This window comes from Haliotis rufescens, unplaced genomic scaffold, assembly GCF_023055435.1.
Source record: "Haliotis rufescens isolate VD_foot unplaced genomic scaffold, xgHalRufe1.0.p SCAF_14, whole genome shotgun sequence".
NCBI classification, from domain to species: Eukaryota; Metazoa; Mollusca; class Gastropoda; order Lepetellida; family Haliotidae; genus Haliotis; species Haliotis rufescens.
Genome location: NW_025963824.1, coordinates 37,078,535 through 37,103,240, shown reverse-complemented (window position 1 = coordinate 37,103,240; position 24,706 = coordinate 37,078,535). Strand labels below are relative to the sequence as shown.

At 41.9% G+C, this 24,706-nt stretch overlaps 1 protein-coding gene across 1 annotated transcript in view; it reads left to right on the top strand.

Moving 5' to 3' along the window:
- Positions 1-24,706, top strand: part of LOC124113177 (SCO-spondin-like) — a 63,511-nt gene that overhangs the window by 25,213 nt on the left and 13,592 nt on the right. The window contains exons 11-33 of the mRNA XM_048395384.1: positions 310-501; positions 992-1,165; positions 2,263-2,460; positions 4,714-4,905; positions 9,307-9,495; positions 9,763-9,960; positions 10,507-10,704; positions 11,203-11,394; positions 11,681-11,872; positions 12,184-12,375; positions 12,901-13,092; positions 13,612-13,803; positions 15,494-15,691; positions 15,953-16,144; positions 16,661-16,852; positions 17,450-17,647; positions 18,063-18,254; positions 18,673-18,864; positions 19,517-19,714; positions 21,270-21,461; positions 22,360-22,557; positions 23,190-23,381; positions 23,606-23,797. Coding sequence (XP_048251341.1) covers positions 310-501; positions 992-1,165; positions 2,263-2,460; positions 4,714-4,905; positions 9,307-9,495; positions 9,763-9,960; positions 10,507-10,704; positions 11,203-11,394; positions 11,681-11,872; positions 12,184-12,375; positions 12,901-13,092; positions 13,612-13,803; positions 15,494-15,691; positions 15,953-16,144; positions 16,661-16,852; positions 17,450-17,647; positions 18,063-18,254; positions 18,673-18,864; positions 19,517-19,714; positions 21,270-21,461; positions 22,360-22,557; positions 23,190-23,381; positions 23,606-23,797 — 4,437 coding nt within the window. The remainder of the gene's footprint in view (positions 1-309; positions 502-991; positions 1,166-2,262; positions 2,461-4,713; positions 4,906-9,306; positions 9,496-9,762; positions 9,961-10,506; positions 10,705-11,202; positions 11,395-11,680; positions 11,873-12,183; positions 12,376-12,900; positions 13,093-13,611; positions 13,804-15,493; positions 15,692-15,952; positions 16,145-16,660; positions 16,853-17,449; positions 17,648-18,062; positions 18,255-18,672; positions 18,865-19,516; positions 19,715-21,269; positions 21,462-22,359; positions 22,558-23,189; positions 23,382-23,605; positions 23,798-24,706) is intronic.

The window sequence follows — 24,706 nt, the reverse complement described above, 5'->3', positions numbered from 1 at the left end:
ATGAGTGTTGCATTACTTGTGCCGCACCTTACTAGCTTATTCAACATCTCCTGTGGCGAGCCTCGCCTTACACAGTTATTCCACTTCTCCTGTGGCGAGCCGTGCGTTAAGAAATAGATTATCCCACCGCTACTGTTGTTGATGTAGAATGTGAGTTGAACTAAACACCATGGAATGTTTCTTTTATATATGGAAAATCTTCTTGTCTCGTTTACATCTTTAACATAAATTGCAGGACATGTGTGTTTCTTCAACAATAAAGTTAATCAGTTTACTGGTTTCATGATGTAAATGTGTTTTTTTCATCAGTGAATGGTGGACTAACAGCTTGGACTCAGTGGACCGATCCACCATGTGGCATCACGTGTGGACAACGATCAGATGTTATGCGGACACGCACCAGGAGCTGTTCCAATCCACTCCCCAGCAATGGAGGACGTGACTGCACGGGGTCTTTGGTGGAGATTTTGCAGAAAACCTGTTTCTTCCCAGCTTGTGTTGGTAGGATGCACCGTTATAAACTGGCTGCTTACACAGTTTTTCTTTGTTTGTTTATTGTTTATAGCCACACTAATACGTCGCAGCAATATTCCTGCTGTATGACTGAGGTCTGTGAAAAGTCGAGTCGATAAACCAGTGATCGATACCATGAACCACACCCAAAGCCGCCTGGGGTTTATGACACACAATCAACCAAGTGACCGAGACATTTGAACTTGCCAATCAGTATCTAATTTCATTCGTTTCTATTTAATTTGGTACTAAATTATATACTTCATAAATAAATAGTGTCTTTTAAATAGGTATCGCATATGTGTTTGTAGTGTCTATGTCAATGTTCGTGTATTTTGCTCTCACACGAATTGGCATATAAAATACATAAACGAGATCTTAGTAATTGTATATACTGTCGACAGTGGGCGTCGGCTTGATATTTGCGTGCAATGTCGACAGTTAATGATGAGTTGATATTTGTGTATATTGTCGACAGTGAATGGTGGTTTGACGCCATGGTCCCAGTGGAGTGGACCACCTTGTGACTTGACCTGTGGAGCTAAGAACGATGTGGTGAGAACCAGAACCAGAAGCTGCACCAACCCTGCCCCCAGTAATGGCGGACTGAACTGCACCGGACCCTTCGTTGAAGTTAAAGCTTCGTGTGTCGGTAAGTTGAGCGAAAGCGTTGGACTAAATGCCGCTGTTGTAGTGCGTTTGCTGTGTGTTACGTTCATCTGAACAGTAGTTTGTTATATCAGTTTATCAGTTTACTCCGGGAGGAACTCATTGGACACACGTCAAAGGCGTCAATATAGTGAGTGTGTGAATTGGGTTTAATGCCGCTTTTAACAATATTCCAGTTATATCGCGGCGTGTCAGCTTAATGTGGGAGGAAAGCCGAAAGTGATGCAGGTCTCAGACGTTTACAACTTCGTTGAAACCCACGAGCACGGGTATGGTGCTGACAAACCTAGAAACATAATCGGGGCGAGCCGGGATTCGAACCTACAATCATAGGTTTCTGGCATGCCCAAGGGACGCAACTCTGCACAGCGAATGGCAGCGTTTTAGACGACTGGGCCACCCATGCTCTCCTAGTGCTGACAGAAGGTGATTCTTGGATTCGAACTCGGATTGGATGCATTTCTAAACTAATGTATAAACAACGTGGTCTTGTACGACATTTGCGAACCAGAAGGTTCAACGTTCTTCCTGCAAGGAGTATGGTATGGTAGTGTTGAGGTTTTTGCTGATATCAATGCTCTGCCTTACACTTTCTCCGTGTGTCGTATGTTCAACCGATTCTGTAATCTTGAGAGCTGGTTCTGGTGCTGACAAACCACAACGATTTCGAGTTCACCATTGTTGTACTGATCTTGTGGAGACTCGGCGTTGTGTTGGAACACACCAACCAGTAGGTGCTGGAGATTATTTTGCAACTGGAGTGGAACGTAACGTGCATCCTCTTGTGTCGTACTTACACCGACCACTAGTTGCAAAGATACTTGCTTCTTCTTTTGTATGCTATAGAATCAAGGCTTATGTAACATGAACAGGTATATACAAAATGTACTATTCAAATGAAGTTCAAGAACACCTGATGTTTTCATATGTCTATGGCCATGAAACATTAACTGTATAGTCATCTGAAATATCGGGTGTTCCTTAACCTCTTTTGAGTGATATTTTTGGATGCAGCTTTCTTTATCGTAAGCATCCATGAAATAACAAAGCTCTTTCATACGTCAATAAATATATTTCCAGTCCCTGTCAATGGAGGATTCACTCAGTGGACGCAGTGGACTAACCCTTCCTGTGGCATCACCTGTGGCTCCACCAGCAGTGTGTTGAGGTCAAGGACAAGAAGCTGCACCAACCCCATCCCCACTAATGGCGGCCTACAGTGCTCCGGGGATAGTGTTGAAACATTGGTCAAGACGTGTGTCTTCCCAGCGTGCCCGGGTGAGTTCGTGAGTTTGTGTATTTCTTAGTGACAAACCACTTGACACTTCTTGTTACAGAAAATATGCCCCTTCTTACCAGATAAAGAAAATACTTCTACCATTTTACTGAAGATTGTATGACGACAGCCATGTTTATCATTTAAGATTTGTTTGCGTTCATCTGAATTGAATCATGTTTACATGTATTTCTCGGCCTTCGTGGCAATCAAACTCAGTGTCCCTGTCCCAAGATAAAGTGTGCAGCGTTGTGTTTTGTTCTTATTTGTGAACAGATCTGACTTTATCATATAATGGGTAGGTTTCTCGGCAGGATAAAGAAAACGGATAAAAACGATATCCGTTGGGGGCATATGCGGATAGTGATGCAAATATCAAAGCTCAAGTAGGGACTACTGTCACTGTTTATAAAAAAACATGGCATCGCCCTCGTCATTCGGCAATCGAGTCAGAATTAACCATCGGGAATCTGGATAAACTACTGGGATAATTGCTATCATTATCAAAAGAACAGTCTAATATACTGAAAATCACATTTTATAAGTTTTGGTAATTTTGGAGATGTAAATTTCGTAACAATTTTGCGAGGGCACGAGGCCTAGCCAAGCGGGATCAGTAGCCATATCTGTGCTTGTAGACCTCTGCGGTTTGAAACCTTCTCCACAAATTAAAATAGTTGGATTTGGCCGAAATATGTTTGAATTGTTACCTTGTTTCGGTTTGTCGCTGTTTGTACATCTGACTACACTTCTTAACATTATGACAAGACAGACCGACTGTCAACAACGTCTGGCCGTGGCCGTGACGTTTCATAGACTAGGGTTAGAGTAGCTTCCCTTTGACAAAGGGCAGTTACTCTAGCAGACAGACCGATGGATTGCCGCAAAAGGCAATTACAAGCAACTGTTGTTTTGCGTATATGTTGCCTCGCCACTGTATAAGAAACACATTTCAATTGGAACTATATTGGCTACTGTCACTGTCCGACTGATACATCACTTACCCTGTGACGTAATAAATATTAATGAGCGCATTCCAGGAAAACTCGCAATGTTTCGGTAATGTTTGTGAGAGAGGGAAAGCGCTTTTGAAAGCACAGAATAAAAGAATGACATTATATGATAAAGAGGTTATCACGCTTGTGTGTTTGGGGATCGTAAGTATCCTGTATTAGGAATAAACACTATGTATTTAGCTCACCAAGGCTCGCTAAATACGTGTGCGAAATACGCATCAGTCGGAAAGCGCACGTTAAATCTCCAAAGTAAGTAAGTAAGTAAGCTAAACACAATGTTTATTTACAGGATATTTACAATCCCCAAATACACTCGCGTGATAACCTCTATGTACACTTGAAAGCAAGCACGTTTATACAATAAGACTCTTTGACGAAAGCAAACTTGTTATTTATTTTTTGTTTTAATTCATCTGCCTTGATGTAAATCATACTCACGGTACCCCAGTCTGGTGATACGATTAAGGGTGGGTTCAAATCCCGGTTCAAGTATATTTCTCGGTTTGTCAGCACCATACCCGTGCTCGTGGGTTTCACGGAAACTATAAAGGTCTGAGACCTACATCACTTTCGGCTTTCCTCCCACATTAAGCTGACACGCCGCGATATTACTGGAATACTTTTAAAAGCGGCATTAAACCCAACTCACTCACTCACTGATAAGAACGAAACATGTTTGAGAACGTATTCAGTGTTGTGTGTTGTATTTGATTTTAGTATATTGGACTGTACTCCCGAATTGCTTTTACTTTGATACATAAGGAGCATAGCATACATTAAATCATTACGATATACTTACAGATTCGGCAGAGCATACACCAAAGCATACATAATACACAGATGGACCTATAAGTTTCCTATCTCGGATTATAATCCTAATTTGACAATGTCACTGCGACATGATGCTGGTCAGAAGGTAGTGGGGAACAGATAAAGTACTCTAATCCACATGATCTAAATAACAATAAACATCTTTCTTATTTGCATAGTGGACGGTGGCCTGAACCACAACTATACACAGAACGTTTCTAAGCAAGCTGTATGTTTGTCATTGTCTAGTGGACGGGAGCCTGACGCTCTTGGAATGTGTTTAGGCACAATTATACACAGAACGTTTCTAAGCAAGCTGGGTTTTTTGGTCATTGTCTAGTGGACGGGGGCCTGACGCTCTTGGAATTGTGTTTAGGTACAATTATTCTCAGAACGTTTCTAAGCACGCAGCATGTTTGTCATGTCTAGTTAACGGTGGCCTGACGCTCTGGACACAGTGGACCAATCCACCTTGCGGCATCAGTTGTGGAACAAGAACTGACTTGACACGAACACGGACCAGGAGCTGCACCAACCCTCCTCCCAGCAATGGTGGACAAGGCTGCGCTGGTCTTTTAGTTGAGGTCGAACCGAGAAACTGTGACTTTGCTGCTTGCATTGGTGTGTTTGTTTGTTTGTTTGTTTGTTTGTTTGTTTGTTTGTTTGTGTTTAACGTAAAAGATTACGAAACATCCTTGCTTGATGTATATCATATTCTTTGAAAAAGCCAGTTGTCGGTTATAGAAAGAGACAGAACTTCTTAAAACGATTTTCCATAAGGTTTTTTTTGTGTGTGTTTAACGCTGCACTCAGCAATCGACCATGACGGCGGTCTGTAAATAATCGGGTCTGGTCCAAACTATCCAGGGATTGGCATTATGAGCATCGATGTAATCAATTGAGATACGATGACATCCCGTTAGTCGTGTCTTACGACACGTGTGCTGAAGATAGGCGCATTGGTTAGTGCGTGAATGGTGATTCTGGGTCTCCTCCTCATGTATCCCGTTAATCATTCATTGTTTCTTATGTAAGAATTTTCAAATTAATTTCAGTAGACATGGTTGTCATAGGTGAGGGGGCGTGGATGGGGGAGGGGGATACGTGCATCCTCCCTCGAACATCTTGTATCATCACTTTCATCACATCCTTAGGCTGTAGGGAGTCGGACAATGGACTCCAATGACTCTTATCATTATGGAAAGTTTTTTGTCTTTGTTGCATCATTTACAGTTGCACGGGAATCATCATTTCATCATTAATCACAAATTCCGCATGAAGTCTGTTTGGACCAACGATATTTGCATTGACATGTTTTCTGTAAAATCGTTAAATCAGATTATTTCTCTTGAAAAGGTGGGGCGGATGAGTATCCTGGTGATAAGAGCGTTCGCTCGTCACACCGAAGACTCGGGTTCGATTCCCGACATGGGTACAATGTGTGTCCCCCGCCGTGATATTGCTGAAAAATTGCTAAAAGCAGCACAAATCCATACTCACTCACTCACTGTAAAATGCATACACCAAAGCATACATAATACACAGATGGACCTATAAGTTTCCTATCTCGGATTATAATCCTAATTTGACAATGTCACATTTCAGTAGACATGGTTGTCATAGGTGAGGGGGCGTGGATGGGGGAGGGGGATACGTGCATCCTCCCTCGAACATCTTGTATCATCACTTTCATCACATCCTTAGGCTGTAGGGAGTCGGAAAATGGACTCCAATGACTCTTATCATTATGGAAAGTTTTTTGTCTTTGTTGCATCATTTACAGTTGCACGGGAATCATCATTTCATCATTAATCACAAATTCCGCATGCAGTCTGTTTGGACCAACGATATTTGCATTGACATGTTTTCTGTAAAATCGTTAAATCAGATTATTTCTCTTGAAAAGGTGGGGCGGATGAGTATCCTGGTGATAAGAGCGTTCGCTCGTCACACCGAAGACTCGGGTTCGATTCCCGACATGGGTACAATGTGTGTCCCCCGCCGTGATATTGCTGAAAAAATGCTAAAAGCAGCACAAATCCATACTCACTCACTCACTGTAAAATGCATACACCAAAGCATACATAATACACAGATGGACCTATAAGTTTCCTATCTCGGATTATAATCCTAATTTGACAATGTCACATTTCAGTAGACATGGTTGTCATAGGTGAGGGGGCGTGGATGGGGGAGGGGGATACGTGCATCCTCCCTCGAACATCTTGTATCATCACTTTCATCACATCCTTAGGCTGTAGGGAGTCGGACAATGGACTCCAATGACTCTTATCATTATGGAAAGTTTTTTGTCTTTGTTGCATCATTTACAGTTGCACGGGAATCATCATTTCATCATTAATCACAAATTCCGCATGAAGTCTGTTTGGACCAACGATATTTGCATTGACATGTTTTCTGTAAAATCGTTAAATCAGATTATTTCTCTTGAAAAGGTGGGGCGGATGAGTATCCTGGTGATAAGAGCGTTCGCTCGTCACACCGAAGACTCGGGTTCGATTCCCGACATGGGTACAATGTGTGTCCCCCGCCGTGATATTGCTGAAAAATTGCTAAAAGCAGCACAAATCCATACTCACTCACTCACTGTAAAATGCATACACCAAAGCATACATAATACACAGATGGACCTATAAGTTTCCTATCTCGGATTATAATCCTAATTTGACAATGTCACATTTCAGTAGACATGGTTGTCATAGGTGAGGGGGCGTGGATGGGGGAGGGGGATACGTGCATCCTCCCTCGAACATCTTGTATCATCACTTTCATCACATCCTTAGGCTGTAGGGAGTCGGAAAATGGACTCCAATGACTCTTATCATTATGGAAAGTTTTTTGTCTTTGTTGCATCATTTACAGTTGCACGGGAATCATCATTTCATCATTAATCACAAATTCCGCATGCAGTCTGTTTGGACCAACGATATTTGCATTGACATGTTTTCTGTAAAATCGTTAAATCAGATTATTTCTCTTGAAAAGGTGGGGCGGATGAGTATCCTGGTGATAAGAGCGTTCGCTCGTCACACCGAAGACTCGGGTTCGATTCCCGACATGGGTACAATGTGTGTCCCCCGCCGTGATATTGCTGAAAAAATGCTAAAAGCAGCACAAATCCATACTCACTCACTCACTGTAAAATGCATACACCAAAGCATACATAATACACAGATGGACCTATAAGTTTCCTATCTCGGATTATAATCCTAATTTGACAATGTCACATTTCAGTAGACATGGTTGTCATAGGTGAGGGGGCGTGGATGGGGGAGGGGGATACGTGCATCCTCCCTCGAACATCTTGTATCATCACTTTCATCACATCCTTAGGCTGTAGTGAGTCGGACAATGGACTCCAATGACTCTTATCATTATGGAAAGTTTTTTGTCTTTGTTGCATCATTTACAGTTGCACGGGAATCATCATTTCATCATTAATCACAAATTCCGCATGAAGTCTGTTTGGACCAACGATATTTGCATTGACATGTTTTCTGTAAAATCGTTAAATCAGATTATTTCTCTTGAAAAGGTGGGGCGGATGAGTATCCTGGTGATAAGAGCGTTCGCTCGTCACGCCGAAGACTCGGGTTCGATTCCCGACATGGGTACAATGTGTGTCCCCCGCCGTGATATTGCTGAAAAATTGCTAAAAGCAGCACAAATCCATACTCACTCACTCACTGTAAAATGCATACACCAAAGCATACATAATACACAGATGGACCTATAAGTTTCCTATCTCGGATTATAATCCTAATTTGACAATGTCACATTTCAGTAGACATGGTTGTCATAGGTGAGGGGGCGTGGATGGGGGAGGGGGATACGTGCATCCTCCCTCGAACATCTTGTATCATCACTTTCATCACATCCTTAGGCTGTAGTGAGTCGGACAATGGACTCCAATGACTCTTATCATTATGGAAAGTTTTTTGTCTTTGTTGCATCATTTACAGTTGCACGGGAATCATCATTTCATCATTAATCACAAATTCCGCATGAAGTCTGTTTGGACCAACGATATTTGCATTGACATGTTTTCTGTAAAATCGTTAAATCAGATTATTTCTCTTGAAAAGGTGGGGCGGATGAGTATCCTGGTGATAAGAGCGTTCGCTCGTCACGCCGAAGACTCGGGTTCGATTCCCGACATGGGTACAATGTGTGTCCCCCGCCGTGATATTGCTGAAAAATTGCTAAAAGCAGCACAAATCCATACTCACTCACTCACTGTAAAATGCATACACCAAAGCATACATAATACACAGATGGACCTATAAGTTTCCTATCTCGGATTATAATCCTAATTTGACAATGTCACATTTCAGTAGACATGGTTGTCATAGGTGAGGGGGCGTGGATGGGGGAGGGGGATACGTGCATCCTCCCTCGAACATCTTGTATCATCACTTTCATCACATCCTTAGGCTGTAGTGAGTCGGACAATGGACTCCAATGACTCTTATCATTATGGAAAGTTTTTTGTCTTTGTTGCATCATTTACAGTTGCACGGGAATCATCATTTCATCATTAATCACAAATTCCGCATGAAGTCTGTTTGGACCAACGATATTTGCATTGACATGTTTTCTGTAAAATCGTTAAATCAGATTATTTCTCTTGAAAAGGTGGGGCGGATGAGTATCCTGGTGATAAGAGCGTTCGCTCGTCACACCGAAGACTCGGGTTCGATTCCCGACATGGGTACAATGTGTGTCCCCCGCCGTGATATTGCTGAAAAATTGCTAAAAGCAGCACAAATCCATACTCACTCACTCACTGTAAAATGAACCATCTGGATTATTTGAGATCTACATCGAAAACAAAGTTAAGGACAATCCGATTCATTCATATTACTGTAGTGGCATGGCAGATTTACTATAGTCATATGAAAATATCGGGTGCTCCTTAACTTCTTTTGAGTTGTATGTACACGTATTACAACAAGAGGTAAACCAACTTTGTAGTAAATAGCTTCTGCGTGTACTTCCTAGTGAACGGCGGCTTCACACTGTGGACTCAGTGGACCAACCCACCGTGCGGCATCACCTGTGGAAGAAGTACTGAAATACGCACACGAATCAGAAGCTGCACCAACCCTGCCCCGAGCAATGGAGGGACACCCTGTACCGGTCCTATCATAGATATTTTATCAAAAAGCTGTGATTTCACTCCTTGTGTTGGTAAGTGATGTAAGAAGATATCTAACAAGAATATGCCAAACTGTTATAACATTAAATGACTAATCACAACATAAAGGGTATTGTTCGTATTGACAACTATGCAATGTTCCGTTTGACATGTAAATCAATTTACACTTTTAAGATCACATATCTTCGAACAGTGTGTATATCTTATGGCTATGGTAGAGACATGACTGTTGTCCAACAGTTTCAGTAAATGCTAGTTCTACCGAATTGAATCAATATAGAAATACGAAATATTTCCAGTCGCTGTCAACGGAGGATTCACCCAGTGGACCCAATGGACCACCCCTTCCTGTGGCATCACCTGTGGCTCCACCAATAGCCTTGTCAGGTCACGAACCAGAAGCTGCACCAACCCCTTTGCCAGTAATGGTGGACAACAATGCTTTGGAAATACTATTGAAACGTTGTCTCAGCCTTGTGTCTTTAGTGCCTGCCGAGGTAAACACCTATTTGTGTTAATGTGTGACACTGTGATAAGCTAGATTTTGAATGTATGATACGTGAACATCTAGGGATAGGGATCTAATAACATACTATTGCCAAACCTTGAGTCAAGGATAACACACAAGTAACTGTACATTGGTTATAAATACTGTACGAGCCAGCAAATTGGATTTGTAAGTATGTCCACTAATGAGTGCACTATCTGACTTAGAATACCGGAGAAAAGTAACAAATATTGCGTAATCAGGTACAGTCAGAAATCAAATACAGCACAAATATGCAGCACAAAACGTTCAAGCAGCACATTCGTAATACATGAAACTTCATGCTTCGATATCCGAGCTTAATTTAAACTAACCTGTATATTCGTACTCTACGTGCATTATAGTTATAGCCGGTACATTCGTAATGCATGTTCATGAGCTGAAAATTTGAAGATAAACTGTCCATTCGTAACAGATAATCTCAAGATAACAGATAACAGCTGTGTCTTAAAGAAAAATAGAATTCAGTTTTATCGTCATGTCTCTTTCATATTAGCCCCATTGAATGGTGGCCTGACCCAGTGGACCACGTGGACCAATCCCGGGTGTGGCATCACGTGTGGGGTGGGAGCCTCTGTCAGCAGAACAAGGGTCAGGACCTGCACCAACCCTGCTCCAGCTAACGGAGGACAAGTCTGCACTGGTCCTTTCGTTCAGGTTTTAGCCCAGACATGTTCATTCTCACCCTGTGCCGGTAAGATCCAAAGGATGATGTATTCTCGAATTCTTCTGTTGTTACTGGAGAAGATTCTCACACAAATCTTATAACTTGAAATATTGCAAGTTTAAGTATAATTGTGTGAAAGATGCATGCACCCAACAGGAAATGGAAGGTTTTTTTAATGCAAACTTTTATTATTGTAAATTCATTATAACAATTCGTTTGCTCTTTGTAAAGTTCTAGTGAAACGTCTTTTTTACGCCAGACATATATTTGTGCAACATTTGAAAAGAACATTTGATGTCTGAATGTATCCATGTCACATCAATTATAGCATTTAATCATGAATATGACTGTGTCCATCAAAAATATATTTGTGGCAGAGTCTAAAAAGAACATCTCGACTTACTAATGCAACACAAAATGTGATAATACATAACTATATTGGAGCTTTAAGTGTGACTTAAGCTGTGGATTTAGACAATATATATATGAAAAGTATATTTTTAAAATCACAACAATCATTTCCAGTCAATGGAGGTTTCACCCAGTGGAGTCAATGGACTAACCCTACCTGTGGCATCAGCTGTGGTTCCACTAACAGTGTTGTTAGGTCACGGTTCAGAAGCTGCACAAATCCTGTAGCCAGTAACGGAGGCCAATCCTGCACTGGAGATCGAGTTCAGACGTTGATTCAGACTTGTGTCTTTAGTCCCTGTCCAGGTGAGAGGTTGTTTAAATAGCACGGCGTGTGTTGGTGATTGTTGTTTCATGTGTTTACTTGTGTCTCTAGTCCCATACACTCGTTCGATTGTGGGTGTGCTATCTCTCTCTCTGCATGACGTCACTGACTTTTTCCCTGAGAAGTACACTGAGAGAAATACAGCTTACATAATTTATTGTAACTATAGAATACAGACATATTTTAATTCTAATGGTAGCTAGGACGTCCATAGCAAACCTGGAATGTTTAGTCAATAGATTAATACATATTCTTTCATTGTGCCAGTGAACGGTGGCCTCACACAATGGACCTTGTGGACCGAGCCTCCTTGTGGCATCAATTGTGGAACAAGAACCGATGTCCTGCGCACAAGAAGTAGAAGCTGCAGCAACCCTGCCCCGAGCAATGGTGGACTTGCCTGTAATGGGCCTTTTGTGGAGACTGCACAGAAATCCTGTGCTTTCTCCCCTTGTGTTGGTACGTTCAACGTTTCAAAGATAATTGAACCACTGGCGACAGTGTGTGGACTGGACTCTTTGTAAGATGTACTTTTCACCATCTTCACAACAGGGGGCACGATGGGTCCAGTCATCTAATGTGTCGTAACAATCTTGTCTAGAGACCAGAGAAACTGACTCATATGTTTTGTATTTATATCTATGCAAAAGATTCAGAGTGACAAAAAAGGGAAAGTTGACTATTTGAAGGTGGAAGTGATCCCTCTTGTCATACAGACCTGTGGCGAGTAGCAAAGTAATAGGCAACTTACACACTCACAATGTTTACAGTTAATGGTGGTTTGACTCAGTGGACTCAATGGACGAATCCTGCCTGTGGTATCACCTGTGGCTCCACCAACAGCCTTGTCAGGTCACGAACCAGAAGCTGCACCAACCCTGCTCCCAGTAACGGCGGACAACAATGCTTTGGAAATACAGTTGAAACGATCCTGAAGTCGTGCGTGTTGAGTGCATGTCCGGGTAAGTGCTTCTTATGATATGGCATCATGTGCCAGCACCGCTCACTTGTATCTCGTGTGCATTGCTAGTTACAAGACTCGGAGTAATGCTTATAGTGTGTGGGAGTACAATAGGTTTACGTTCTATACTGGTGCAATGATGTTAGATCATGTACATGCGCAGAAGTGTGGGTTGTCATTTGTTCATCCTGAGAGAGCAGTTAAAAAGGTAATTGTCACATATGTCTGAATTCCGTTAGTTTGTTGAGGACATTTGGTGGCTGGGGAGCTTGGGTGGAAAGATGGGGCGGTTGAGTAGCCTAGTGATAAGAGCATCTGGATTATTGAGTTTTCATAACAGATCTACAACGCAAAAGAAGTTTAGGACAACCCGATTCTTTCATATTACTGTAGAGGCATGACACATTAACTTTAGTCATATGAGAGTATCGGGTGTTCCTTAACGTCTTTTAAGTAGTATGTACATGTATAGCAGCGAAAATGTGAACTAACTTTGTAGTAAATTGCTTCTGCATGTACTTCCTAGTGAACGGTGGCTACACACTGTGGACTCAGTGGACCAACCCACCGTGCGGCATCACGTGCGGATCACGTACTGATGTCACACGTACAAGAACGAGGAGCTGCACCAACCCCGCCCCGAGCAATGGAGGACAGCCGTGCACCGGTCCTATACTGGATTCACAAACGACACAATGTTCGTTCTCTCCATGTCCAGGTAATGCTATTTGTTCTGTTTACAAAATATGTTTGCTCGCAAATACTTAGTGGGATAAATAAGCCGATGCACTTCCGCTTCTGAGAGTATTAGACAAGCGTGGTTAATAGTATTCCTATTTTCGTACACCAAAGACAAAGTATTTACACAAGATGATTCAGATACTATAACCATATATATAAAATTGGTACATTATACATATGCAGTTTACATGTAGTAAAGATTTTTTCCCATCCACGTTGACGTTTGCGAAATTCATTTCCCTTAAAAACATGATGCAATTTTATAATTTGATTAACAGTGAACTGTGGCCTCACACATGGACTTCCTCCTGTCGTATACATAGTGTAGAAGACTCAATTTGTTACTACACAATCATACGCATGTCTTTCAGTAAATGGTCGTCTCACCTAGGTGCAATCTGTGAGGCCTATTTCTGGTGCCCTCCACCGGGAAATAGCTGGAATATTGCTAAAAGCAGCGTGTATTAAACCCAAGCCTATTACGTTTGATTAACAGTGAACGGTGGCCTCACACTATGGACTCAGTGGACGGATGCTTCTTGTGGCATCACTTGTGGAACCAGAACTGACGTTGTACGTAGCCGCACCAGGAGCTGCACCAACCCTCCGCCCAGTAATGGAGGACAAGTCTGTACTGGAACGTTGATAGAGAATGTGCCAATAAGCTGTGTTTTCCCTGCCTGTGATAGTAAGAGGACCCTTATATATAATATAGGTTGAATCACTAGTACGATTACGGTTGATGAAAATGAAATAAGTTGGAGCCTGGGTTGCTTGACCAGTCGTTGCACACGCACCTGTTACAATGAAGATAGTCTTCCCTGCCTGTGAAGGGAGGTTGGCGGTTAGTAACATGTGGCAAGGCTCTTAAATACCCTTGTTAAACAAGTGGAATTGGGACAGCCTTTACATCACTGTTCACAAAGGGAGAAATCCTTGTTAAGTACTGAGCTTTTCATCTAGACAGGGTCGGCACAGGTGGCCAAGTCGTCTGAGGCGTCGCGATTCGCTGTGCAGAGGGGCGTCCCTTGGGCATGCCAGAAACCTGCCGGGATCCTTGTGGGATCGAATTCACTCACTCACTCATCTAGACAGACTGGTGTTGTCTTTCCTTGACACACTCCTGTCATATAATATGAAATCACGAGAATGTATGGATGTCAACTTCTATATTATCAGGAACACAACGTTTCAGAGTTGATGCTTTCTCCTTCATCAGGTGAATGGATGCGTGCCAGGATGTAGATGTAAATACAACAAAAGTGATGAGATTATATAAGTGGAAGACCCTTGAAGATCTGGGGTAGAATAGGTCTTCAGCAACCAATGCTCGCCTTAAAAGGCGACTATGCTTGTCATAAAAGGCGACTATGCTTGTCATAAAAGGCGACAAACGGGATCGGGTGGTCAGGCTCGCTGACTTGGTTGATGCATGTCATCGATCCCAATTGCGTACGACGTTCATGATGTCAGTCACTGGATTGTCTGGTCCAGACACGATTATTTACAGATATAGCTGGGATATTGTTGAATATGGCTTAAAGAAACAAGCAAAACAACCACCATAAGTGGAAACTTGACAACAATTGATAGGCGCTGATTGATGATTAGTTAGGGCGCTCCTGGCTTTAATTTGATAATTGGGGCGGTCAGGTAGCCCAGTGGTTAAGGCATTCGCTTGTAACCCCGAAGACACAGGTTTCATTCCCGACATGGGTGTAATGTTTGAAGCCCATTTCTGGTGTCCCACGCCGTTATATTGCTGGAATATTGCTAAAAAGCGGCATGAAACCATACTTACTCACTCACTCATTTGATAATCCATCAAATTGCCTGCTTATCACAAGTCAGCACGCATCAACTCTTGGTTTTCCTTGTCAAGATTCCATCTTTGTAATTTCACCACTATTGCCGTTTTTACATCTGCAGATATGTGCTCTCTGCACATATAGAAGTTGACATCCATAAATTCTTTCTACTATGTGTATCACTTCTAAATGCGTCCAAAGATTCGGAGCGGTCGGGTAGCCTAGTGGTTAAAGCCTTGGCTCGTCACGCCGAAGACCAGGGTTCGATTTCCTGACATGGGTACAATGTTTGAAGCCCATTTCTGGTGTCACCCGCCCTGATATTGCTGAAATATTGCTCAAAGTGGCGTAACACCATACTCACTCACTCACTCACTCCAAAAGCTTTCCTCCCACGTTAATCTAAAACAGTGATAGTACTAATCTACTGTTAAAAGAGATTGTAAAACATAAACCACTCACTCATTTAAAGCATGTCAGTCATAATATGAATCATTTTCAGCTCCAACAGTTTCAGTAAATGCTAGTTCTACCGAATGGAATCAATATAGAAATACGAAATATTTCCAGTCGCTGTCAACGGAGGATTCACCCAGTGGACCCAATGGACCACCCTTTCCTGTGGCATATCCTGTGGCTCCACCAACAGCCTTGTCAGGTCACGGAGCAGAAGCTGCACAAACCCTGTTCCTAGGTTTGGTGGACAACAATGCTTTGGGGATAGACTCCAGACTAATCTCCAACCGTGTGTTTTTAATCCCTGCCCAGGTGCGTGTCTCTTTTGTATATTCACAATGAAGGTGATTGTGTGTCATTTTGATTTTTTTAAATTTCTACAGAACAAAAAGAATAAAAAAAGGTGGTTAAAATTGTAAAAAAACATATCTGTATATTTCGAAACGTCTAATACGATTCGCAATTACATAACAATGATTAAAGAATGTTGCTTTCAGCAGAGAACGACAGTGTCAATCAACTTCAATGATGTTATTAATAGTGTATTTAAAGATTATGTTTTCATCATACCAGTGAACGGTGGCCTTACACAATGGACTCAATGGACCAATCCACCTTGTGTCATCACGTGTGGAATCAGAACCGATATTTCACGTACCCGCACCAGGAGCTGCTCCAACCCCGCCCCCAGCAATGGCGGCTTGCCCTGCAGTGGACCTCTCGTTGACGTGTTACCTCAAACCTGTTCCTTCACGCCTTGTCCCGGTAAACCTTCCATTTATCCAAATTGTTAAAGAGAATAGTGTTGTAGCGATACACATTGTTTCGATGCATTCTGCTGTATTCGAAATATTTACGTTAATGTCCATTTACACTGCTCCCAGTGGCTCCGTGGCAGTAAGCGGATAGAACATATTGATTGAAGGCAACAGAATTGTTCACCCATGCTGGCTGCTGGCTTAAAATGAATTCGACGGCCATGTATTTGATAAGGGTACCATTGTTATGTTTTTTTAATTGTATATTTGCTGTGTTTCGGCGACTGTTTCAGCAAATGTTTATAATTTTTGGGTCAATTGCAATTTTCAAGTGTACATTTTCTGTTGTCCCACAGTGTACGATCTTTTCTTGTCGTATATGTAGTATTTGTAACTGCACAATGGTAGTCTCACCTAGGTGCAGTGTGTGAGGCCTATTGCTGGTGCCCTCCACCGGGAAATAGCTGGAATATTGCTAAAAGCAGCGTGTATTAAACCCACACCACTTACGTCTGATTAACAGTGAACGGTGGCCTCACACTATGGACTCAGTGGACGGATGCTTCTTGTGGCATCACTTGTGGAACCAGAACTGATGTTGTACGTACCCGCACCAGGAGCTGCACCAATCCCCCGCCCAGCAATGGAGGACAAGTCTGTACTGGAACGTTGATAGAGAATGTGCCAATAAGCTGTGTTTTCCCTGCCTGTGATAGTAAGTACATCATTTATTATATTAAATGAATCTCTAGTATGATTATGAATATGTAATAAGTTCAAGCCTGCGTTACAAAGATTCACCAGTACTTCAGGACCCTGTTAAAACACTGATAAAACAAGCATGTAATTTTGGTTTGGTTTGTTGTTTAACGCTACACTTAGCAATATTCCAGCAAAATGACGGTGATAATTTAAAATTTTCTTCAATATTGTTTGCTTTTTGGTTTGGTTTGTTGTTTTACGTCACACTCAGCAATATTCATGCTATATGACGGCGGTCTGTAAATAATCGAGTCTGGACCAGACAATCCAGTGATTGACATCATGAGCATCGATCCACACAATTGGGATATGATGACATGCAGGAAAAGAAAGAATACACACGAAGTATTCCTTCAACGAATGGAATAGATGATTTTATGATTTATCACTTTGGCGTGTGGTTTCATCGGATATGTTTTGTTAAAATATGGATCCTGTCTTTCTCAGATAAATGGAGTACTCGTTAAGCTCAAATACTGATCAAAGAGTACTAAAACACAAGTTACTCACGTGTATACAACATATCAGTCAGAATATAAATGATTTTCAGCTCCGATAAATGGAGGATTCACCCAGTGGACTCAATGGACCACCCCTTCCTGTGGCATCACCTGTGGCTCCACCAACAGCATTGTCAGGTCACGAACCAGAAGCTGCACCAACCCTCTTCCTAGGTTTGGAGGACAGCAATGCATTGGAGAAACACTTGAAACTACGACACAGTTATGTGTCTTTAATCCTTGCCCAGGTGTGCAGCAATTCTTTAGGCTCTCGTTATTTATCATTAAAATAGAAGTCTGACTACTTAGCCATATCTAAGTTGTATGTAAGGCATTTTTGGCCCTTGCTATTGTAGAAGGCATAAAATTTCCGAGTCCTGTGATCCGATTCGATACACGGACCTTCTGATCCGAAGCCGGACGCCTTGTCCATATGACCAAAGGGGTTAACCCCTTCAGCAAGCTGACAAGGTAAGGATGTCATCTGTGGGATGACTCCACGGCCTGCTACACTATCTTGAAAAGATGGGTATTGTATTAAAATTACAGATAACACTTCTTTCTATGATATGCGCGTATCTAGTATGCATATGCAATAACGTTTGGAGCGATGAAAAGATTTTCTGTATTCAGATGATGAGAAATGGTAAATTATCTTGCTAGTGAACGGTGGCCTGACATTATGGTCTCAGTGGACGAATCCAGAGTGTGGAATCACTTGTGGAACGAGATCCAACGTGGTACGAACACGTACCAGGAGCTGTACCAACCCAGCCCCCAGCAACGGAGGGGTAGCATGCACTGGATTAATGGTGGAGAGTTTGCAGAAGAGCTGTGCTTTCGCCCCCTGTCCTGGTAATGAAGTTTTATTGATCTTCTCTGTAAAACATACACTGACGGTCAAAAAGAAGTATTCACTGGGAAATTGGATTTGACCAAAAAAATCAAAACGTTACTCGCCTGAAAACAGCGCAAATATAAGGTCAAAACACAACTATGATACCCGTATCAAATATATCAACATCGAATAACCGTTAGTTCCTGTTTGTCTATCATACATCCTTGCGTAATTTTATTTGACCAGCAGTTTATGATAGTTAAGGATAACAGATCACATTTCATAATAATTCATATTCATAATCCTTCAAAAGAAGTATTTTATTCGCTTTGGGATATGCATTCATATATGTTGCATTAAAAGAGCATGTATTGGTTTCAATCCTGTTTGTTAGATTTTAATCTAACTGGAACTTGCCATACGCGTGTCTTTTAGTAAATGGTGGCCTAACGGGTTGGAGTTTGTGGACGGATGCTTCTTGTGGCATCACTTGTGGAACCAGAACTGATGTTGTACGTAGTCGCACCAGGAGCTGCACCAACCCTGCTCCTAGCAATGGAGGACAAGTTTGCACAGGGACTTTAGTTGAGACAGTACCGATAAGCTGTGTGTTCCCTGCTTGTGATAGTAAGTAGATCCCAAGTGATATTTAAGAATTGTCTTCAATATTGTTTGCTTTTTGGTTTGTTTTTTTGTTTTACGCCGCACTCAGCAATATTCCTGCTATATGACGGCGGTCAGTAAATAATCAAGTCTAGACCAGACAATCCAGTGATTAATATCATGAGCATCGATCCACGCAATTACAATCGATGAGATGCATCAACCAAGTCAGCGAGCCTGACCACCCGATCCCGTTAGTCGCCTCTTACGACAAGCATGGTCGCCTTGGAAGACCTATTCTACATCGGATCGTCACGGGTATAATATTGTTTGCGTTTATGGTATAAGCCGGTGCGCAAGCTGTGTCTGTGTGTATGTGTGTGTGTGTGTGTGTGTGTGTGTGTGTGTGTGTGTGTGTGCGCGCGTGTGCGTGTGCGTGTGTGTGTGATGTTTACTACTTAAAAGAGGTTAAAGATTTAAAGATAAACCCAAAAAGGTTCAACCAATTGTCCATGACAGATTAACTATAGTCACATGAAAAAATCGGATCTTGTTCTTCCTTTGAGAAGCGGATATGGAGTTGGATATGGATATGGATATGCAGATATTGTATGCCACAACCATTGACAACGTTTCTATTGTTGTTTCATTTCTTTCCTCATCTCGTTCGATTCAGCCCCAATTAACGGAGGACTAACCCAGTGGACTCAATGGACTAACCCATCCTGTGGCATCACATGCGGCTCCACGTTCAGCGTGTTCAGGGCACGGACCAGAAGCTGCACCAACCCCACTCCAAGGTTCGGTGGGCAGCAGTGCTTTGGCGACACAGTCCAAACAGTGCCTAAACAATGTGTCTTCAATGCCTGCACGGGTAGGTGTTTGATAAATAGATTGTTAAATGATTGGTAACAACATTTCAACAGAGTATGAGCACCAACTCATCTGATTGTGATAAAACTGAGTGTCGTGGAACCGTAATGCATTTTACAAGGTCACCAGTTATAAGTTTACACTTATTAGTAACACAGACTTACTGTCACAGGTTAGACGTGTAGTTTTATGGGTCGCATACACCTTTGGTCGGAAGGGTGACAGTAGTTCAGTTACACCACATCGTGTCAGCTTCATGTCGGGGGAAAGCCTGAACTGATGCAGGTGCCCGCTGCTTCTGTCTTACATCTTTGTCAAAACATAGTTACGAGCCGTGACCAGGGAACCTATCTGCCTAGTGCTTGGGACTTACTGCATTAATCTTTGTCGGTGCCTATTACCTAACTGGCTTCCATTTGCCCATTGCTATTTCTATTCTTTTACTTGTCAGTGCTTATTAACCCCGGCCTCCCGTGTGCCCATTGTCCATTGTCAATTACCAATCAGTGATAATTAAGTCCTGGCTTCCAGCTGTCCATAACTATCAGCGCTAACTATTGTAAAGTGTTGGCTTTCACTCTGTATTGCTTATCACCTATCAGCGCCAGCTAACTGTTGGCTTCCCTTGTTAAGTTTCCACCTTTTGTATCTTATTACTTTTGTTGTCCTTACGTGTACATATATATGCGCTCTGCGTCATAGCATTCATTCAAACAAAAAGAAACCCCAGAACACGCACTCATACACTGCACCCACTACCTAACACACCGAACTACACTACAAACCACCCTAAATTTAAATAAGGCTCTTACTCTAGAAGCAATCCTAAACCCTCAAAATAAAATAGAAAAATTCAAAGCCTTAGGCGTATACTTAATCAAAACAGGACTAATAAATCGCATTTAAAACCCCAATAAACTACAAAAACCAACCCACATAATCAAACTAACAAACTTCCATACTCAGGTCCCTTAGTTCGCCCCCCAAACCCTTTTGGCATTTTTTCCAAATCTCAAAATTTCCAAAATTCTATATAAGCCACCACTAAAACACCCCTACTGGGTTGCCAAACAACTTTTCCCCCTTTTTCGGAAACACATTAAATGGCTTGGCCGGGCCCGTGTGCGAAATACGCTGCAGTCGGAAAGCGCACGTAAAATCTCCAATATAAGTAAGTAAGTAAGCATTCATTCACCTGATGAAGGAGTAAGCATATACTCCAAAACGTTGTGTTCCTCATAATAAAGACGTTGACATCCATAAATTCTCTTCATTATGGTTACGATCGTCTAAGCATTGAGGTCGCCTTGTGGAACGGCGTCCATGTTTTAGACGTTCATCCACAATGGTGCTGACTATCCAGAAACATCTTGGATTCGAACCCATGATCGTTTACATAACGAAGACTCTTTATGACCTCTGAAGTATTTCGAAACATTGTGTGTAGGCTTGTGTTTAGAAAACGTGTGGGGAGACAGAGAACTTATGTTATCCAATTATATCAGTTTGCCTATTAAGATACGTACTTTCTGAACAAACATACTATCCTATTTTAGTGAACGGCGGTCTCACAGCTTGGACCCAATGGACGGAACCAATTTGTGGCATCACTTGTGGAACAAGAAATGACGTCATACGTACACGCACCAGAAGCTGCACCAACCCTCCTGCCAGCAATGGTGGACAAACATGCACTGGTCCTTTTGTGGAGTTTTCGCAGAGAAACTGTGTTTTCGCACCATGTCTTGGTAAGACTTATTAAAGTATGCAACTATTAACATAGAATAATGTCTCTACATTAATGAACTGCAGCATTTAGAATTGGCGAATATTCTGCGAGCAACATTGTTTTCCGCATCATCTGCCCTTGGCGTGGGACCAGCAGCTTTCATTCGTGGCGAACAGACACTTTAAACCTATTGTTTAAGTGACGTAATCTATGACGTGGATATGACGTGCCATAGCCTGACATTTTAAACAATAAAGAAATGTTAAATTATTTTCTTAGGTCCAACCGCACCGGAGTCGACAATTGCTGAAATGCACATGTGCAAATATTGGAAACATTAATTTCGATTTTACTACCCCTCTGTATTATATTATGATATAGTTTTGATTTCGTGAAAGACGACTTTAACCCTCTTCAGCCCACTGCATCGTCTTACAGTTTTGTTATTATCATAATCTGAAACACTTAAAAAACGCAACAAAATGGCAACAAAATCAACTTAAGATATGCTGTGTATTTAGATATGTGGTAGCCAAACACAAAAAATGTCGCCGTTCGGGTTGGAATCTCATTCGTTGAGTTTCGATATTGATTTCAGCACAATACGCATCATGTGCGATGGTTGAAAACACGATGATGCGTTTTCATTGTGTGTCAGTATATTTCCATATAGACGTTGATGGTTGCTCTGTTTTCATTGTGTGTCAGTATATTTCCGTATAGACGTTGATGGTTGCTCTGTTTTCATTGTGTGTCAGTATATTTCCATAAAGACGTTGATGGTTGCTCTGTTTTGAAACACGATGTCTTATTTCCACATCGAATCACGACTTGAAGTAGACAACACAGCACTCTTAATGTGAAGGCTTTGTTTACACTGAGATGATTAATAGCATCCCTCTTTAAACCACCCTCAGTTGTAGTTAATGGCGGCTTTACCCAGTGGACACAATGGACCAATCCGTCGTGCGGCATCACGTGTGGAACTGGATCCAGCGTTGTGAAGATGAGGACAAGGGCGTGCTCAAACCCTCCACCCAGTAACGGAGGAACCTCTTGTGTTGGAGACAGGATACAAACATTGGCACAGCCTTGCTTCTTCTCACCATGTCTCGGTATTTACCTAAGAATATTCATTAAAAATCATCGAAAGTGGCATTTCTCAGGTGTGTGTGTGTGTGTGTGTGTGTGTGTGTGTGTGTGTGTGTGTGTGTGTGTGTGTGTGTGTGTGTGTGTGTGTGTGTGTGTGTGTTTAGGGGGGGTAGGTGTAGGGGGTTTGGGGAGGTAGGTATTGTTACTTTTGACAGATATTGTTGCTCAAGACTCAAGACTTGAAATAACACTTTTTTCGAACTAACACTACGTTTTCTTCAGGTCCAATCTCAAATCTACAAAAATATTTATTTGCTGTATTTGCTGCAACACAAACAAAACAATCTAGTAAAATATAGATCAATCATCAGCCTTGAAAATATACCACTCAACTTTTGATAGGGACAATCAGATATGTCATTCTATTTAAATACACACTTGACGTTCAGTCTTTTACGACCGCTTCAGATTAGCTCTATCTCGCAGGCGGCACACTTGACATGTTATGAGAATCGGTTTTCTATATCATTGAACGATAAGAATATAACGATCAAAAGTGGAATAGTACAGTTTCAATCCAGGACAGGAGATATTATCACAGCTAACTCATTTCAATTGAAAAATCAATTTGAATCTGATATTTTGTGCCTTGTAGTCAATGGAGGATTCACACTTTGGACTGAGTGGACCAATCCACCCTGTGGCATCAATTGTGGGACAGCATCCAGTGTGATCCGAACTCGAACAAGAACCTGCACCAACCCTGCACCCAGCAATGGCGGACAAAACTGCTTTGGCCTAACGGTTGAAGTGTTGCCTAAGACCTGTGTGTTCGAACCTTGTGGCGGTACGTCATACTCACACTTATGTCATAAGGGTTAGCGTTAGGGTTAGGGTTAGGGTAGGGTTAGGGTAAGGGGTGATTTAAACTCTTGTCCAGGAGGTATGTCATGCAGTGAAATAATTCAACTCTCTCAATTCTTCTGCAAATCTGGTGTGAAATAAAGGATGGTAAAGCATCCTTATTTACACTCTGCTCCTTGGTCTGTAGTACTTTGTTTCCATTTCCAGTTAATGGAGATTTTACTCAGTGGACCCAATGGACCAGCCCGTCGTGCGGCATCACCTGTGGCTCCACCAACAACCTTGTCAGGCAGCGAACAAGGAGCTGCAGAAACCCCGTTGCCAGTAATGGCGGACAACAGTGCTTTGGAAATACAATTGAAACGTTGTCTCAATCTTGTGTCTTCGCCCCCTGCCAAGGTAAGAATTTGAATGGGCGTGAATGGGTGTCATTATGGTATGCCAGATGTCGTTGAGACGTTGTTGAAGTCGCGTGTCGTCAGTGAGTGATTGTCAGGGATTGCTGGTGGTGTGCGCCATGTACAACAAATACTTCAGACATGAGTTTTATTGAGCTGCGTGTTGTGTTATATCTTCGATAAACACATCTCTGACCTTATATTTCCTACTGTGATTAATTCAACGAAAAGATACAAACATTCATGTGTTTTAAAATATTAATATATATTTTCAGATAAGTTAAAGATAGAACAACTCCAATAGTACTCTTCATCTTAGATGCGGTGTGACACAAATTGTAGACATTTAACTTCCGCTGTTTTAGCATCACAAACTAAACAACCATAACCCACTGGGTACAGTTTGTGTTTTGTTTGTTTGTTGCTTAACGCCGTACTCAGCAATACTCCAGCTATATGACGTCAGTCTGAAAAAAATAATCGAATCTGGACAAGACAATGCATTGATTGACAACTTGAGCATGGATCCACGCATTTGGGATACGATGACATTCATCAACCAATTCAGCGAGCCTGACCACCCGATCCCGTTAGTCGCCTCTTACGATAAGCATAGTCGCCTTTTATGACAAGCATGGGTTGCTGAAGACCTATTTGGTGAAACCCATGCGCACGGGTATGGTACTGACTAATCTTGAAACAATCGGGGAGAATCTGGTTTCGAATATTAGAGAAAGTTTCGATAGTTATGTTACTACTAACAAAGAAATAGCAATGTATTTATATGGAAACAGTGTACCATAGTTCTTGGTGATAGTAATTTGAACATTCAAATGAATGTTTACACATAACTACTGCTCATCACAGTTTAAAAAATTGCAATCTCACTTTAGTTCTGAAACGGGGGTAC